The sequence below is a fragment of the Doryrhamphus excisus genome, chromosome 22 (genome assembly GCF_030265055.1).
Source record: "Doryrhamphus excisus isolate RoL2022-K1 chromosome 22, RoL_Dexc_1.0, whole genome shotgun sequence".
Taxonomy (NCBI): Eukaryota; Metazoa; Chordata; class Actinopteri; order Syngnathiformes; family Syngnathidae; genus Doryrhamphus; species Doryrhamphus excisus.
In genome coordinates this window covers 10,806,787-10,826,942 of record NC_080487.1, presented here as the reverse complement: position 1 = coordinate 10,826,942, position 20,156 = coordinate 10,806,787, and the positions used below count along the sequence as shown (strand labels likewise).

The following is a 20,156-nucleotide window of genomic DNA, read 5'->3' as shown; positions in this document are numbered from 1 at the left end:
AGATATATTATATATAAATAAATATAATATATATAATATTATATGAAAAAATAATTATAAATAATATTCATATATACGAATATATATATAAAATTATAAAATATAAAATTATATATAAATATAAATAATATATAAAATGTTATATATATACATTATATATAAATAAATATTATATATATATATAATATTATATAATACATAATATAATTATATATATTAATATTATAATATATATATATATATAATATTAAAAATATATTATATATAGTATTTATATATATATGAATATATATATGAAATTATAATAATATATAAAATTATGTATAAATATAAATAATGTATAAAATGTTATATGTATAAATTATATATAAATAAATAATATATATATATAATATTATATATAATTTATATACAAAATTATATATATTATTATATTTATTTATTTGTATATAAATAAATATAATATATATACTATATATATATTCTATATAAAATAGATATTATATACAATATTTATATATAGAAATATATGAATAAAATTCTATATTATATATATATATATATATATATATATATATTTCTATATTATATTTAATCCTACCAATTCCCAATTACTGATAATCATTATCCTCCTATTACTGATAATAGGAGGATAATTTTAATAAGTAAAACATTCAGGATGTTTACTTCAAAGCTGCATCAAGTCTTTGTAGGTGAAGTCTTTCATTTCCTTGTTGTCAACATAAACTTCAATATTTGTCCAGTTCTTTAATGTCTTTAATAAAAAGTACCATCATATCTGGTGTATAAGTTGCACCCACTACTTTTAGACAGGGAAAAAAAGATGTACTGGACTATAAGCCACATGTGTACATGTCATAAAATATGATATTTAGTGCACAGAAATGCATTACATAAAAAGAATTGTAAATATTTTTAACAAAATATGTATATATATATATATATGTTGTATATAGTGCATTTAACATAGATAACAGTAGCCTACCAGAAAACTAATTAACGGCAGTCCTCTTGGGAACTAAAACCACAAGAGACTTTCTCTTTTGTGTCTGAATCGAACAGCGGCATAATTCCTTTATCACACATGTCATCGGCCTCCCTCTCTCTTTTGTTGTTCTTCTCATGCGTCCATCTTGTCTCTGTGTATTTACTCGATTTTCCGGCACATTTTCTTGTCGAGATTAGCTGATTTTTGTCGTTATACTTTTTGTCTGATTTTGTATGATTTTCTGATCATACGTTCATTGATGCTAGCATAGCACAAAGCAGCCATGTTTCCTTGTCTTGACGGCCAATCGGATCGCCTTTAACTTGAAAGCGGCATCATATCCATTTCCTTGTGTGTTTCTTATTATGGATGATTGTGACTTTTGGCAGTCAGCGTTAGATGCATCGATAGTAACTATTATTATTATTATTATACAAGAGACCTTTTTATGCTTATTTTTATGGATTATTGTATTTTTATTTAGCGGATATGACATGTTATTTACATGTCATGTAAATTATCGCTCTGGACTTCCTAAAAAACATGCTAAAATGGAACCAAGTCTACCACCTGCCTTTAAAGTCATCATAGTCTGTCATGGCGGATGCAGGTATGTATTAACTATAAAATCCATGCACAAATTCCAATCCGTACCCTCTTTTTATATGTTATTTTCCATTTTTTGTTTGCGTTCAACATAACAGACTTGCAATGTCGGTGGGTATATTTATATCAGGGGTCTCAAACACGCGGCCCCGCGGGCCAAATGTGGCCCGCAGGACACAAGTTTGATATGGATGCTGTATGGTATCATGTACCCAGAAAAAATTATTACGTTTGATTAATGTTCATGTTAAAGGTTAAATAACTGTTAATAGTTATCCTCCCTATTCCGTGTGGAAGTGGTAAGTTTTTTGGCTAAGTTGAAAGGAAATAACTTGAAGGCTACCGTTTAGGTCGCTAGCGGTCTAGTTTGCGAGTTAGCATGTGTCTCAAGACCCTGCAGTTGCGCAATATGTTGTAAATAAAAAGAGTATAAATGTGAGTATAGTCGTGTTTTGTCATGTCTACAGGGCTCTGTTTGAACTAAAATGGTGGACTCAGTCGTCTTTGGTGAATACGAATTGTACTATGCTTATACTATTCTTGTGGCATACCCCAGGGTTCAATTACAGGACCACTTAATTGTTTCATACAAGTGTACTTTGTTTGGGGTTCATTATTACGTGATTGAAATGTATTTTAAATCATTGTTTATGTTGACATAAACATTTTTAGAAGAGTATTTTCGTTGAAATATTTTTTGGGGGTGAAGAGAAAGAAAAAATGCATTAAATATTATGAAATATGAGGTGCATAAGTTGTAATTATGGGTATTTGTTTGAACAAAAATGGTGGACTCGCACTCGTCTTTGGTGAATACAAATTGTACTATGCTTATCCTATTCTTCTGGCATACCCCAGGGTTCAATTGCATGCCCACTTTATTTGTTTCGTACAAGTGTACTTTGTTTGGGGTTCATTATTACATGATTGAAAGATATTTTAAATAATTTTTTATGTTTACATTAACGTCTTGAAGAGTATTTTTGAATTTTAAACTTTGAAATTTTGAACCTTTAAACTCCGAGGTGTAAAGTTTGGAGGCTACACTGCACCATTATTGTATATATTTATTAGCATTGATGGTCTCATTTATTTCCCACATATTTCGTCCACTTGTCTGAGTAGTGTTTTCAACGTCATTGTGAAATCCAAGCTGCAGTGAACTCCCCACAGTACTAATTACAACCCTGCCCGAATCCCTCTCAATGTGACCAAAAGTGGTGGCGCCTGGCTGAGTGCTAAGTGACCACACCACACGCAGTGGCAGTGGGGCGTACGTAGGGGTTGTATCCGTGTAATTAACGCTCGTTTTATTACAGATGATACAATTTCAGGAATTTAAGAATAGAGCTTGTCCTCGAGGGACACAAGCAACTCGGACCAGAGTGTTGACATGGTTCATTTCATGTTTCATTGTGGTTTTACACTTTTTTTTTTTATGAATCTTCCTTTTACGACTCATTGCTGTAGTTTTACAGTTTCCAAAAAGTGATTTTTTCCCCTCATAAAATCATAACTTTTTACTGTAAAATTGTCATATACTTTTATGACACCAATTTCTAATATATTTCTGACATTTTATGCATTTTACACTTTTTTTCTTCCTGTAATGTTGACTTTAAAAAAAAAAGCAGATATTTCCTTCCTATTTTCCCAATAAATTATAAAAAAAATAAAATAAATAAATACAAATAAATATTTTTTCCATTTAAAATATAACCTTTTCCCGTAAATATATTAATTTTCCTCCAAAATATTACACTTTATTGCAATTGCAATTTTTAATGATTGTAAAATCAATTTTTTCTTGTAATATTACACTTTTTCCCCATTATTTCTGACATTTTATGCATTTTATACTTTTTTTCTTCCTGGAATGTTGACTTAAAAAAAAATAGCAGATATTTCCTTTCTTTTTTCCCAGTAAATTATAAAAAATTAATTAATTAATTAAATAAATAAAAATAAAATAATTTTTACATTTAAATATATATATTATAAAATCAAATTTTTCTTGTAATATTACACTTTTTCCCCCATTATTTCTGACATTTTATGCATTTTATACTTTTTTCTTCCTGTAATGTTGACTTTTTTTAAAAAAATATATATTTATTAAAAAATATATATATATTATTTAGATATTTCCTTTTTTTTCCCAATAAATCATAAAAAATAAATAAATAAATAAATAAATATTTTTTCCCATTTTAAATATAACCTTTTCCCCATAAATTAATTGCTTTTCCTCCAAAATATTACACTTTATTGCAATTGCATTTTTAATGATTGTAAAATTATTTTTTTCTTGTAATATTACACTTTTTCTCCATTAAAATTGTGCATTTTTCCTCAATAATGTCATTTTTTAAAAATACTATAATAAATTGTAAAAAATAAATACAAAAAATATTTTTTTCCATCCCGTAAATGTATTGCTTTTCCTTCAAAATATTACACTTTATGACAATTGCAATTTTTAATGATTATAAAATCTATTTTTTCTTGTAACATTACACGTTTTCCCCATTAAAATTTTGCATTTTTCCTCTATCATGTAATTTAAAAAAATACTATAATAAATTATAAAAAAATAAATACAACAAATATTTTTTTCCATTTAAAATATAACCCTTTTCCCATAAATATATTGCTTTTCCTCCAAAATATTACACTTTATTGCAATTGCAATTTTTAATGATTGTAAAATAATTTTTTTCTTGTAATATTACACTTTTTCTCCATTAAAATTGTGCATTTTTCCTCAATGTATTTAAAAAAAATACTCTGGTGCATATATCACTGTGTGTTCTTAACTCCTGTTTCCATGCTGCTACAGTGGAGGTCTATGTGGATATAGTAGCTCAACTTCGCATTGCTGTTGTTCCGCTACCAAGGAATGTGCCGAGTAGGCCACTTTGTGTGTTGTGACTTAGCAAGAGATTAGCATGTGTTGCTTTTGGGGTGGTGGTGGTGTGGAGGGGGGGGGTATACAATTCAGTACTGTACAATATTCAAGGGTCTATGCATGTGGAGTTTATTTTCTGGTGAAAATAAACTTTGGTGGGCTGACACTGGAGTGCCAAAATTGCATTCTGGTGTTTTTTTTTTTTTCCACACTTTTATTGGCTTGAAATGTGTACACAGACTGTTAGCTCAGCCGCCTCGCATCCTTGTGGCAGAAAAGACTGAAGTCTGCATATGATAGCACACATGGGGGTCGTGTTGAATTGGAAACTCAAAGTGAAAGAGTGAAAGTCCATAAAAAGTGTCTTTGTGATTTCCCACCTACAGTTATACATTAAGTCAATTGCTATACTTTTGGTAATGGTAATGGTTTTATTTCATTTGAACATGCATCAGATTACAATTGAATGCATCCCATAATCAGTTCACAGTTCCACATGTCCAAAAGGAGTAGGAAGAAGCAAAGCTTATTAAATCCTACCCCTCCATCTGGTACTTTTACAATCAGTAACTGTTACATTTGTTCACTTCCTGCTTTCCATAATACAGTTTTAAGTTTTTTTATGTATAAATTTTTAATTTTTAATTTTTAATTTTTAATTTTTAATTTTTAATTTTTAATTTTTAATTTTTAATTTTTAATTTTTAATTTTTCCTCCCACATTCCAAAAACATGCTAGGTTAATTGGCGACTCCAAATTGTCCATAGGTATGAATGTGAGTGTGAATGGTTGTTTGTCTATATGTGCCCTGTGATTGGCTGGCTGGCCACCAGTCCAGGGTGTACCCCGCCTCTCGCCCGAAGACAGCTGGGATAGGCTCCAACAACCCCCGCGACCCTCGTGAGGAAAAGCAGTAAAATGAGTGAATGAATAGTTTGATCTGGGTCTGCACGGTGCGCGAGTGGGTAGCGTGTGCCCACGCAGTTAGGAGACCCGAGTTTGATTCCGCATCTCTGTTGAGTTTGCATGTTCTCCCCATGCATGTGTGGGTTTTCTCCGGGTAATCCGGTTTCCTCCCACATTCCAAAAACATGCTAGGTTAATTAGCGACTCCAAATTGTCCATAGGTATGAATGTGAGTGTGAATGGTTGTTTGTCTATATGTGCCCTGTGATTGGCTGTTTTCCTCTGCTTATTTAGGTCTGGATTTCAGTGGTAGTAATTTAAATAGGGAAGCCCAGACTTCCCAGTCCCCAGTTAGGAGCAAAGCTTGTTTTGCTAGGAAATCAGTCTGACCTTAATTAACACTTTAGCAGAAGTACTGTATTTGTTCATATCCATTGATTTAAAAATAGCCTTGCTAACGCTAATGATGTCAGAGTTAAGCCAAAGAAATGGTTTAACCCAAATCCAAAAAGAACAAAAGCATTTTCTGAGGAAATATTTGTAGAAAGTATGACGTGGGTGTGAGATTATGAAGTTGACTTTCTAAATCTCAAGACTTCAATGATGTCCAGTTATTATTATTATTAATATTATTATTATTATTGACTGGAATTGCACTCACTGGACCCTTCAAAATAAATAAAATTATTTTTTACATTTAAAATAACCTTTTCCTCGTAAATTTATTGCTTTTCCTCCAAAAATTACACTTTATTGCAATTGCAATTTTTAATGATTATTTTCTTGTAATATTACACTTTTTTCCCCTTTATTTCTGACATTTTATGCATTTTATACTTTTTTTCTTCCTGTAATGTTGACTTTTTTAAAAATAGCAGATATTTCCTTCCTTTTTTCCCAATAAATTATAAAAAAATAAATGAATGAATAAATATTTTTTCCCATTTAAAATATTACCTTTTTTCCATAAATATATTGTTTTTCCTCCAAAATATTACACTTTATTGCAATTGCAATTTTTAATGATTATAAAATCATTTTTTTCTTGTAATATTACACTTTTTTTGAGCCATTATTTCTGACATTTTATGCATTTTATACTTTTGTTCTTCCTGTAATGTTGACTTTTTAAAAAATAGCAGATATTTCCTTCCTTTTTTCCCAATAAATTATAAAAAAATAAACAAATGAATAAATATTTTTTCCCATTTAAAATATAACTTTTTTCCCGTAAATATGTTGTTTTTCCTCCAAAATATTACACTTTACTGCAATTTTTAATGATTATAAAATAATGTTTTTCTTGTAATATTACACTTTTTCTCCATTAAAATTGTGCATTTTTCCTATATAATGTAATTTTTCAAAAATACTCTGGTGCATGTATCACTGGTGGCACAGCAACTTTACTGAGTGTTCTTATTATTATTCACTGGAATTGCACTCACTGGACCCTTCATTAGACCAATAGAAGTAATGCTTATGGTGCCACCTAGTGGAGATCATACTTCAGTGCAAATCATCTTGAATTTCCATAGACAATATTCATCCACAAGAGATGTGTGTTGTGTATGGAAAGCTGAATAACACAATCACTCAACGCCATCTTGTGTATTTGTCAGCACTTCTTCATAATTAGTAGACGAGTAAAAATAATGACTCACTCAGTGTTGTTTAGTCAATGATGAATAATATGCTGCCTCATTAGCAAGCCGCCCGAGCGTTGATCAAAGACGTGCAAAAACAAAAAGATGGCCAGCAGCTGTTTGTATTGTCCTCAACACAACTTTGATGTTGCTACTGGAAATGGACACTTGTTTATTCACATTAAGTAGGACATAGTTTATTTATTTGAAATTAGATTTGAATGGTGCGTTTAAGGGGTGCTGGAGCCTATCCTAGCTGTCTTCATGCAAGAGTACACCTCTATAATGTAATTTTTTTTTAAAGATAGTAGATATTTCCTTCTTTTTCCATTTAAAATGTAAAACTTTTCCATAAATATATTACTTTTCTTCCAAAATATTACACTTTATTGCAATTGCAATTTTTTATTTTTGTAAAATCTTTTTTCTTGTAATATTACATTTTTTCCCCATTAAAATTGTGCATTTTTCCTCTATAATGTACTTTTTTTAAAAAAATAGTAGATATTTCCTTCTTTTTTCCCCAATACATTTTTTTTCCATTTAAAATATAACCTTTTTCGCATAAATATGCATTTTGTACTTTTTTTCGTCCTGTAATGTTGACTTTAAAAAAAATAGATATTTCCTTCCTTTTTTCGCAATAAATTATTTTTTTCCATTATTATTATTATTATTATATTATTATTATAAATTATTATTATTTCCATTATTTTTTTGTACTTAATAGTAGATATTTCCTTCTTTTTTCCTCAATAAATGTATTTTTTTCCATTTAAAATATAATTTTTTCCCATAAATATATTACTTTTCCTCCAAAATATTACACTTTATTACAATTGCAATTTTTCATTTTTGTAAAATCTAATTTTTCTTGTAATATTACACTTTTTCCCCATAAAAATTTTGCATTTTTCCTGTATACTGTACATTTTTTAAAACCTTTTTCGCATAAATATTATGCATTTTGTACTTTTTTCGTCCTGTAATGTTGACTTAAAAAAATAGATATTTCCTTCCTTTTTTCGCAATAAATTATTTTTTTCCATTTAAAATATAAAAATTTTCCCATAAATATATTACTTTTCCTCCAAAATATTACACTTTATTGCAATTGCAATTTTAAATTTTTGTAAAATCTATTTTTTCTTGTAATATTACATTTTTCCCCATTAAAATTGTGCATTTTTCCTCTATAATGTACTTTTTTTTTAAATAGTAGATATTTGCTTTTCCATTTAAAATATACAATTTTTCCCATAAATATATTGCTTTTCCTGCAAAATATTCCACTTTATTGCAACTGCAATTTTTAATTATTGGAAAAACTATTTTTTCTTGTAATATTACACTCTTTCCCCATTGAAATTGTGCATTTTCCTCTATAATGTAAAATTTTTAAAACATAGTAGATATTTCCTTCTTTTTTGCCCAATTTTTCCCCACAAAAATTTGCATTTTTCTTCTATAATGTACTTTTTTAAATGTAGTAGATATTTCCCCAAGATTTTTTTCCCCAATAAACACTTTTTCCCCATTATTTCTGACATTTTATGCATTTTATACTTTTTTCTTCCTGTATTGTTGACTTTTAAAAAAATAGCAGATATTTCCTTCCCTTTTTCCCAATAAATTATTTAAAAAAAATTAATTATAATATATAAATTATATATAAATTATATATATTAATTATATATAAATTATAATATAATAATTAATTACATAAATAAAAATAAATAAAACCATTTTCCATTTAAAATATAACATTTTTCCCATAATTATATTGGTTTTCCTCCAAAATATTACACTTTATTGCAATTTTTAATGATAAAATCTATTTATTTCTTGTAATATTACACTTTTCCCCATAAAAATTGTGCATTTTTCCTCTAATGTACAATTTTTGTTTGGTATTTTTACACTACATTTTACACATTTTACACTACCTTTTAACTTCTACATTTCTAATTGATTGCCAAGATATGTTTGATTGTATGGGCATGATTATTTATTGATAGTGTCATGGAGCATACATCCATTTTCTATACTGCTTATCCAATGAAGTCAAAATGAATTGCAGTACACGGCTTCAACCAGCGGAGGTGCTATTGAGTCAGTTGATGAGTCTGTTGATTTAATTTACTGTGTAAACAAACCCAACACTGCATCTTGGCATTGAAACCGTAGTACAGAACATTCACCGCCTAAACAGTAGCGCCGATTCGCACATAATCTGAACGAGTTCAAGTACTTTATTTACAAATACATTGCGTTCAGTTCAATGTTCTTAGAATATCGAACATTTTCAATGAATTTGTTATTTTCAACTCGTTCATGCACACACCGGAGGAGGATGAACTGAAGCGTGGTACACCAGCATCTCTTCCTCCTCCTCCTCCTCCTCCATCTTTGTGTGTTTAGAGTGTTCTGACTGATAGCATCTTGCTAACCTAATATGGGGGTACCCTCTCATAGGCAGAGATATCAGGCTTTTTTTTTTCTTTTTCCTTGCTTCTATTTGCTTCCCACCTCTTTTTCACTTTCTCTCTCCTTTTGTGAGCTTTGTCAATGTAGAGAGCTCTCACTCCCACTCTCTTTTTCTCTCTCTTTTTCTCTCTCCCATATCTACTTTGTCACTTTTGTAAGCGTTCTTAATCTACACAAGAAGGAATTGGAGTTTTATGTTTCTCTGTACATTTTATAAAGCGGTAAGTTCGAGTTCTTGTACTTTTCATTCATGTTTTATGTTTTCTTTTCAGCAAAAATATTTTACTATAAGTCGTGCAATGACTTAGAATAACTAAGTACTAAGTATGTACGTTTCTTGCATAAGTAAGAGCGTCCATGATGCTTGAGAAGTGTAAAATCTGGGGGAGTTGTGGTGTGAAATGATCCCAGTGCTTGCTCATGGGTAATGGCTTCCAGTTTTGATCCTCAACATGACCTCCTGGAATTGCTTTCCAGCCAATTCCTTGGAAAATTATTGTCATATAACAAAAATAAATAAGAAAAATAACAAGTAAAATGCGACAACTACATGCTTGTAAAATTGTGAAAAGTGCAGAAAACTGGACTTTCCTTAAGAGACATGAACACATCCTCACTAGGGTCGCATAGGTACTGGAGCCTATCCCAGCCGTCTTCAGGCGAGAGGCGGGGTACACCCTGGACTGGTGACCAGCCAATCAGAGGGCACATATAGACAAACAACCATTCACACTCAATGAAATTATCATTTGCTTAAAATATTTAATCACAAATTAATCACATTTTGTACATAGTTAACTCAATTAATCACATATAGAAAGACTTTTTTTTACAATCGAACTCGGGTCTCCTAGCTGCGTGGCCTGCGTGCTAACCACTCAGTCCATAATACAGTCATTAAGTTTCAAAAATTCATAAATTAATTAATTGATCGCTGTCTTGTGGTTGACTATAGCCTATTATTAGTCTAATCAAATATTGCAATATATTCATTCATTCATTCATTTTCTACCGCTTATCCTCACAAGGGTCACATGGGTGCTGGAGCCTATCCCAGCCGTCTTCAGGCGAGAGGCGGGGTACACCCTGGACTGGTCGCCAGCCAGCCAATCACAGGGCACATATAGACAAACAACCATTCCCACTCACATTCATACCATATGGTATCGCCAATTAACTATGGAGTTAACTGGAGTTAATTAACCTATGGAGTCGCCAATTAACCTAGCATGTTTTTGGAATGTGGGAGGAAAACCGGAGTACCCGGAGAAAAAACCCACGCATGCACGGGGAGAACATGCAAATTACACTCAGAGATGGCCGAGGGTGGAATTGAACTTGGGTGTCCTAGCTGCGAGGCCTGCGTGCTAACCACTCATCCACCATGCAGCACCCATATATATGTATGTGTGTGTGTGTGTATATATATATACATATATAAACACTATAAGATACTATAATTTCAACAATAATAACAAATATCAGTATTCCTTTTGTATTTTTTCTGATTCATTTATTTTCCTGTCAGTGTACTACAATACTACTTTGCATGAAAGTATGAATGGCACATCGTGTCTTTGATTTCTCCTCCTCCGGGAGACGGGAGTAGATGACAAAGATCCATCAAGTGCAATGATTGTTGTAGAAATCCGATTATGATAATTTAATGAGGTTCATATTTCAAGCATTGCACACTTACATTATTATAATGTAATAATGTAATAATGTACCCTCACTGACTCTTTGTATATATTAGTGCTCTTAAATGCGGGAAAATATTATTTTCAATGATGATGCATATGGACCTTTTTGTTGAATTTTTTTTTTCTTCATTGTTTACCAAAATTGTGGTACAATTTTACAGATTTTCTTACTAAATAAGAAATACATATGCAGTATGTGACAGTATATGTGTCACATATAGTATTTGTTGAGAGGTACTTAGAAGTCCTGATCGCTACATGTCAAAAACTACTTAAGCCATCAAAAGGTTGGCTTAAGTAAATACTTTATAAACAACTCGCAGGCCGGATTCAAACGTTTGGTGGGCCGGATGTGGCCCCCAGGCTGTAGTTTGCCCACCCCTGCTCTTGAAATGATGCTGTTACCTTTGATTTGGAATCAAGGTAACATCAGGCAACGCCTCTACTGCTTTTTAATGCTTTTTTTTAAATGCATTTTAATGCATTTTAAATGCATTTAAATGCTTTTTAATGTATTTTAATGCTTTTTAATGTATTTTAATGCTTTTCCCCTCCTAAATCTTGCATGTTTTGCCTTTGACTTAAATGTCAAAAACTACTTAAGCCATCCAAAGGTTGTCTCCTTGCAAGTCATGTTGCCAACTTGTATGTTAAAAGTTTAAATTAAATATTTTATAAACAACTCGCAGGCCGGATTGAAACGTTTGGTGGGCCGGATGTGGCCCCCAGGCTGTAGTTTGCTTAACCCTGCTCTTGAATTGATGCTGTTACCTTTGATTTGGAATCAAGGTAACATCAGGCAATGCCTCTACTGCTTTTTAATGCCTTTTTAAAAATGCATTTTAAATACTTTTTAATGCTTTTTAAATCTTGCATGTTTTGCCTTTGACTTAAATGTCAAAAACTACTTAAGCCATCAAAAGGTTGTCTCAGATTGACTCCTTGCAAGTCATGTTGCCAACTTGTATGTTAAAAGTTTAAATTAAATACTTTATAAACAACTCGCAGGCCGGAATCAAACGTTTGGTGGACTGGATGTGGCCCCCAGGCTGTAGTTTGCTTAGCCCTGCTCTTGAATTGATTCTGTTACCTTTGATTTGGAATCAAGGTACCATCAGGCAATGCCTCTACTGCTTTTTAATGCTTTTTAATACTTTTTAAATGATTTTTAATGCTTTTAACATTTTTAAATGCTTTTTAAAGAATTTTTATGCTCTTTTAATGCCCTTTAATGCTTTTTTAAACGTTTTAATGCTTTTTTAATGCTTTTAAATTATTTGTAATGCTTTTTAAATGATTTTTAATGCTTTTGAACGTTTTTTTTAATGCTTTTTAAATGATTTTTAATGCTTTTGAACGTTTTTTTAATGATTTTTAATGATTTTTTATGCTTTTTTAATGCCCTTTAATGCTTTTTTATTTTTTTAATGCTTTTTTTAATGCTTTTAAATTATTTGTAATGCTTTTTAAATGATTTAATGCTTTTTAACGTTTTTAATGCTGTTTAATGATTTTTTATGCTTTTTAAATGCCCTTTAATGCTTTTTTTAATGCTTTTAATGCTTTTTAATGATTTTTAATGCTTTCCCCCTCCTAAATCTTGCATGTTTTGCCTTTGACTTAACCCATGAGCACTCAAGCTTAATCAAGATGACAAAAGTCCAGACTCCAAAACAGCAGATGAGGTCATAGCACGTGAATGTAAAACGTAGACACAAACGATTTCCACTCACTCCTTCCTGTATGTGTGCTTGTATTATTTGGGTGCGTTGGGTTTATGTCTCTTACCGACTTTGCACGCCGTCCAAGGTACGCCTAAACCGTTCCTGAGATACCAAAGCTGCTGAACATACCTGACTTCTCGTGAAGTTGATTTAAAACCACTTTGGGAAGTCACAGCGGTGTTTGGCAGGCTGATTGATAGCGGTGCATTAAAAAAATCAATCTAGTGGTGGAATCTATCCAGTCCGATCCAACTTTATTGATAAGGCTCCTTAAAAACAACTACTGATGTTGTAAATGATCAAAGTGCTTTACAGGGAAACGAAGCATATATAAAACATCTGTAAAATATCGACCTAAAAGAAAGCATATATAGTATATGTAAAAAAATGAAGGGTCCTAAAACAGAACCATTTGGTGCGTGTCAACTGTCACAAGTTAAAGGGACCTAAAAGGGACCCTTGGTGCCATCCAGCCTCTGATATTATCCCAGCTTTGTTATCTGCAACCCATTTAAGGAGCATTTCTATATTAACATCAAAACGTACCATATACAGTATATGCACGTGCAAGGCTTCTACGAGAAGGAAAAGGTTACGGCTGACGTCTCTGCACTGACCTCAGCTCAAAGACCGCTGACCAGAATAACAGCCAGGCTGAGTAAACCTCGACCCTTCCTTTCATGAGGTTTCTAAAAGTAGCTATCAGCAGAGATGATGGATCTGCCATCGCTTCTTTGAACGCTTGTTATGTGGGAGAATACACAAAGGGGCGGATCTATAGGAGCGTCTTAAATGTATCACAAGGGTCACAGGGGAGTGCTGGAGCCTATCCCAGCTGTCTATGGGCGAGAGGCGGGGTACACCCTGGACTGGTGGCCAACCAATCACAGGGCACATATAGACAAACAACCATTCACACTCACATTCATACATCCTTACTGATTGTAGAAAAAAAAGTCTGTCTATCTGTGATTAATTATGAGTTAACTATGTACATTTAATTTGTGATTAAATATTTTAGGCAAATGATAATTTCATTGAGTGTGAATGGTTGTTTGTCTATATGTGCCCGGTGATTGGCTGGCCACCAGTCCAGGGTGTACCCCGCCTCTCGCCCCAAGACAGCTGGGATAGGCTCCAGCACCCCCGCGACCCTTGTGAGGATAAATAGTAGAAAATGAATTAATTAATGAATAACATCAATAAGAATAATACAAGAAATGCTGGAGCCTATCCCAGCTGTTTTTGGGCGAGAGGCGGGGTACACCCTGGACTGGTGGCCAGCCAGCCAATCACAGGGCACATATAGACAAACAACCATTCACACTCACATTCATACATCCTTACTGATTGTAGATAAAAAGCCTTTCTATCTGTGATTAATTATGAGTTAACTATGTACAAAATGTGATTAATTTGTGATTAAATATTTTAGGCGAATGATAATTTCATTGAGTGTGAATGGTTGTTTGTCTATATGTGCCCTGTGATTGGCTGGCCACCATTCCAGGGTGTACCCCGCCTTTCACCTCAAGACAGCTGGGATAGGCTCCAGCACCCCCGCGACCCTCGTGAGGATAAATAGTAGAAAATGAATGACTTAATGAATAACATCAATAAGAATAATACAAGAAATGCTGGAGCCTATCCCAGCTGTTTTTGGGCGAGAGGCGGGGTACACCCTGGACTGGTGGCCAGCCAATCACAGGGCACATATAGACAAACAACCATTCACACTCACATTCATACATCCTTACTGACTGTAGAAAAAAAAGTCTTTCTATCTGTGATTAATTATGAGTTAACTATGTACAAAATGTGATTAAATTGTGATTAAATATTTTAGGCGAATGATAATTTTATTGAGTGTGAATGGTTGTTTGTCTATATGTGCCCTGTGATTGGCTGGCCACCAGTCCAGGGTGTACCCCGCTTCTCACCCCAAGACAGCTGGGATAGGCTCCAGCACCCCCGCGACCCTTGTGAGGATAAATAGTAGAAAATGAATGAATGAATAACATCAATAAGAATACAAGAAATGCTGGAGCCTATCCCAGCTGTTTTTGGGCAAAAGGCGGGGTACACCCTGGACTGGTGGCCAGCCAGCCAATCACAGGGCACATATAGACAAACAACCATTCACACTCACATTCATACATCCTTACTGATTGTAGAAAAAAAGCCTTTCTATCTGTGATTAATTATGAGTTAACTATGTCCAAAATGTGATTAATTTGTGATTAAATATTTTAGGCAAATGATAATTTCATTGAGTGTGAATGGTTGTTTGTCTATATGTGCCCTGTGATTGGCTGGCTGGCCACCAGTCCAGGGTGTACCCCGCCTCTCGCCCCAAGAAAGCTGGGATAGGTTCCAGCACCCCCGCAACCCTTGTGAGGATAAGCGGTAGAAAATGAATGAATTAATGAGTAACATCAATGAGAATAATATAAGAAATGCTGGAGCCTATCCCAGCTGTTTTTCGGCGAGAGGCGGGGTACACCCTGGACTGGTGGCCAGCCAATCACAGGGCACATATAGACAAACAACCATTCACACTCACATTCATACATCCTTACTGATTGTAGAAAAAAAGTCTATCTGTGATTAATTATGAGTTAACTATGTACAAAATGTGATTAATTTGTGATTAAATATTTTAGGCGAATGATAATTTCATTGAGTGTGAATGGTTGTTTGTCTATATGTGCCCTATGATTGGCTGGTCACCATCCAGGGTGTACCCCGCCTCTCGCCCCAAGACAACTGGGATAGGCTCCAGCACCCCCTTTTGAGGATAAATAGTAGAAAATAAATGAATGAATGAATAACATCAATAAGAATAATACAAGACATGTATTCACACTCAATGAAATTATCATTCGCCTAAAATATTTAATCACAAATTAATCACATTTTGTACATACTTAATCACAGATAGAAAGACTTTTTTTCTACAATCAGTTGAAAACGTACCCTTGTTGTGATTCACCATTGTTCCAGTGTGGGAGGGGTACCGCGACTGCATGTGTTGCAGGGTCCTCCGGTAACACAAAGCTGCCCGGCGGATGCCTGTCTGAAAATAATGCGTCGGAAAAAAATACATCGGCGATCCCAAGCGTGTATCGGCCGATACCGATTAAAGTAAAGAACGCAAATATCGGCTGGCCGATGTATTGCTCGATGTTTAGACGTAACAACCCACCGTTTGACGACCTTGAACCGAACTAGCAGGCCAGTCAAATGACATTCTCAGCCTGTATTTGGCCTGCGGGCCACCAGTTGAGTTACCTTGACATAGTCTCTCCCTGCAGTGTTAAAACACTCCGTCTGAGTGTGTGAGTGTGTGTGTGCCTTTTTAGAAAGTGTATGCGGTCATCTTTGTGCGTGTATGCATTCCAGCTCAAAGTTCAGTGGATTCGCATGGTGCCCCACTGTGACCTCGACTAATCCCCTCCCAGAATGGCTGTTGCCGGGCAGAGAAAATCACCCAACGGGGTGCTAATGTGTCGTAATGGCAATTTAACCAATCCTATCAAAATTATATGTTTTGTGGTCAGTATGAGTAGGCTAATAATGAGGTGATGAGGGGAGTGTGGTAATGGTTATTTTTATTCTTGGATTTATGAATGGGATTTGGGATCACTCACTGTGGGAACGTTGCAAGTCTCCAAAGTAGGACACAAGATCCCACCAAGCTTAAAAGGTTGTCACTTTTATTTTGGACCGCTTATTGACTTTCTTAACTAGCAAATGTAACAATTTTCATTTTTAGTGTCGCAGGGGTGCTGGAGCCTATCCCAGCTGTTTTTTTAACATGTTTTTGGAATGTGGGAAGAAACTGGAATACCCGGAAAAAAACCCACGCGTGCACGGGGAGAACATGCAAACTCCACACAGAGATGGCTGACTGTGGAATTGAACTTGGGTTTCCTAGCTGTGAGGCCTGCTTGCTAACCACTTTTTTCCCGCCATGCATCCGACTCAACTACCTACTAACACAATATTTTTTTGAATAAATGTTTTTTTTTTTATAAAATGAAAACGCAGTCAAAATTATAAGTTTGGATAACATAAAACAATAATAAGAATTCAAATTATAATAACTTAAAAATATTTTTTTTAAAACTAAAATTACACTACACACAAATTACATTAGAATCAATTTTCCACACAGAGATGGCAGAGGGTGCAAATTAACTCAGGTGTCCTAGCTGTGAGGCCTGCATGCTAACCACTCGACCACCGTGCATCTGACTACGCTACCTACCGAGACATTTTTAACCCAATATTTATTTAAACAAATGTTTTCTAAAATGGAGCCTGGAGCCTATCCCAGCTGTCTTCAAGAGGCGAGAGGTGGGGTACACCCTGGACTGGTGGCCAGCCAGCCAATCACAGGGCACATATAGACAAACAACCATTCACACTCACATTCATACCTATGGACAATTTGGAGTCGCTAATTAACCTAGCATGTTTTTGGAATGTGGGAGGAAACCGGAGTACCCGCAGAAAACCCGGCCAGAGATGGCCGGGGATGGAATCGAACTCAGGTCTCCTAGCTGTGTGGCCTGCGCGCTAACCACTCAGTCCATAATACAGTCATTAAGTTTCAAAAATTCATAAATTAATTAATTGATCGCTGTCTTGTGGTTGACTATAGCCTATTATTAGTCTAATCAAATACTGCAATACATTCATTCATTCATTTCCTACCTCTTATCCTCACGAGGGACACAGGGGTGCTGGAGCCTATCCCAGCTGTCTTTGGGCGAGAAGTGGTGTACACCCTGGACTGGTGGCCAGCCAGCCAATCACAGGGCACATATAGGCAAACAACCATTCACACTCACATTCATACCTATGGACAATTTGGAGTCGCTAATTAACCTAGCATGTTTTTGGAATGTGGGAGGAAACCGGAATACCCGCAGAAAACCCACGCATGCACGGGGAGAACATGCAAACTCCACACAGAGATGGCCGAGGGTGGAATTGAACTTGGGTCTCCTAGTTGTGAGGCATGCGCGCAAACCGCTGCAGTTCATTGGATGTTGTTGCAGGGTCTTTTGTGACCTCTTTTCACACTTGGGTGAATTTGGTTTGGTTCCATGTTTTCACCATTAGTGGATAATAGCTCTCACTGTGGTTTGCTGGAGTCCCAAAGCATTAGAAATGGCTTGAGAACCTTTTTCAGACTGATGGATCTCAATTAATCTTTGTTTTTTTTGTTGTTTTTTTTTTTGGGGGGGGGGGGGGGTTCCACACAGGGTTCCACAAAATTAATTTTGTTCATTTAAATAATTCACAGATAATAAAAATGAAATAATTCACAATTCCCTGCCCGAATGTCCTTAAAAAAAAACACTGTTATATAAGGAGTATCACTTTTGCTTGTTTGTACAACTCTTCATCACAACCCTAAATTAGGATTTAGGGGGTGGGAGCAGCTGCCACTTGGGGCTTCTAATTTACGTTCTCTGGACTTAAACCATTAACGTTTCCTGTGTAACATGAGATAGCGTGTTCATGTGTTCCTGTTGCAGCTAACATACTGAGGCATTGCTTTGTTTACTGTATAGTCGTATACAAACATTGCCTTTGATTTGTGTTGATACGTTCACACTAAATGTCCAATCTGTGGTGGACTGTAATTCTCATTACTGTAAATGTGCATATAGTTATATGTGTACTGAATATACAATATGTATGTCATTATGATGGGAAGCAGGTCTGTGTGTCGGGCCCCAAGGACAAGAATGTTTATTTGTCCCATGCGTGTGTGAAGACAGCTGCCGGGTGTCCATCAGAGACACGGCAAGTGTGTCCTTTGTTGGCGGCCTCTCCTCTTACACTCACTAGTGCTCGGCGTTCCGTGCTCCGTTAGTCACATCTTTCAAGTGTTTGACGTAATTAGTATATTATTATTATTATTATGATTATATCACTTCAAATTTCTCACCCACCTCAAAGCGCTCTACACTGCAACTATAGAGAGTGGTTTTATTTCATTTAAACATGCATCAGATTACAATTGAATGCATCACATAATCAGTTCACAGTTCCACATGTCCAAAAGGAGTAGGAAGAAGCAAAGCTTATTAAATCCTACCCCTCCATCTGGTACTTTTACAATCAGTAACTGTTACATTTGTTCACTTCCTGCTTTCTAATATAGTTTAGTTTTTTTGTTTTTTATTTTATTTTCATTCATTCATTCATTCATTTTCTACCGCTTTTTCCTCACAAGGGTCGCAGAGGGTGCTGGAGCCTATCCCTATTTAATTTAATTTTATTTAATTTTATTTAATTTTATTTAATTTTATTTTATTTTATTTTATTTTATTTTATTTTATTTTATTTTATTTTATTTTATTTTATTTTATTTTATTTTATTTTTCATTCATTCATTTTCTACCACTTTTTCCCTCACAAGCGTCGCGGGGGTGCTGAAGCCTATCACAGCTGTTTTGTTTTATCTTATTTTATCTTATTTTATCTTATTTTATCTTATTTTATCTTATTTTATCTTATTTTCCTGCTTTCCTAATATAGTGTACGTTTTTTTGTTTTTTTATTTTATTTTCATTTTTATCATTTTCTACTACTTTTTCCTCATGAGAGTCGCGGGGGTGCTGGAGCCTATTTTATTTTATTTTATTTTATTTTATTTTATTTTATTTTATTTTATTTTATTTTATTTTATTTTATTTTATTTTATTTTATTTTATTTTATTTTATTTTATTTTATTTTATTTTATTTTATTTTATTTTATTTTATTTTATTTTATTTTATTTTATTTTATTTTATTTTATTTTATTTTATTTTATTTTATTTTATTTTATTTTATTTTATTTTATTTTATTTTATTTTATTTTATTTTATTTTATTTTATTTTATTTTATTTTATTTTTCACCTACCGAAGTACATGTGATGGTGACAGGTGATATGAGCATCCAATGACATAATGGGTACCATAGTAAGTGTCAATATAGTGATATATATATATAGCACATCATGACTGGTTCAAGACTCTTCATCCTTGTATTTAGCAAACATCAACTGCTTGTATTGTTTCTTTTTTTTCTCATCATCTTGGTTGGAAAAAGACGCCATAAAGCAAAACATTAAGTCATTGAGTCATTGACCTTGTGTCAAATG

At 33.6% G+C, this 20,156-nt stretch overlaps 1 protein-coding gene across 8 annotated transcripts in view; it reads left to right on the top strand.

The window, feature by feature from the left end:
• plce1 (phospholipase C, epsilon 1) overlaps positions 1-20,156 on the top strand; it is a 94,180-nt gene that overhangs the window by 18,126 nt on the left and 55,898 nt on the right. The window contains exon 1 of one of the 8 annotated variants that reach the window (XM_058062217.1): positions 1,184-1,619. The exons of 6 other annotated variants lie outside the window; for them this stretch is intronic. In XM_058062217.1, the coding sequence (XP_057918200.1) occupies positions 1,614-1,619 (6 nt within the window). In that variant the 5' untranslated portion in view covers positions 1,184-1,613. Of the gene's footprint in view, positions 1-1,183; positions 1,620-9,742; positions 9,785-20,156 lie in introns of those variants that run through there. One more of the 8 variants, XM_058062216.1, reaches the window with a different exon arrangement.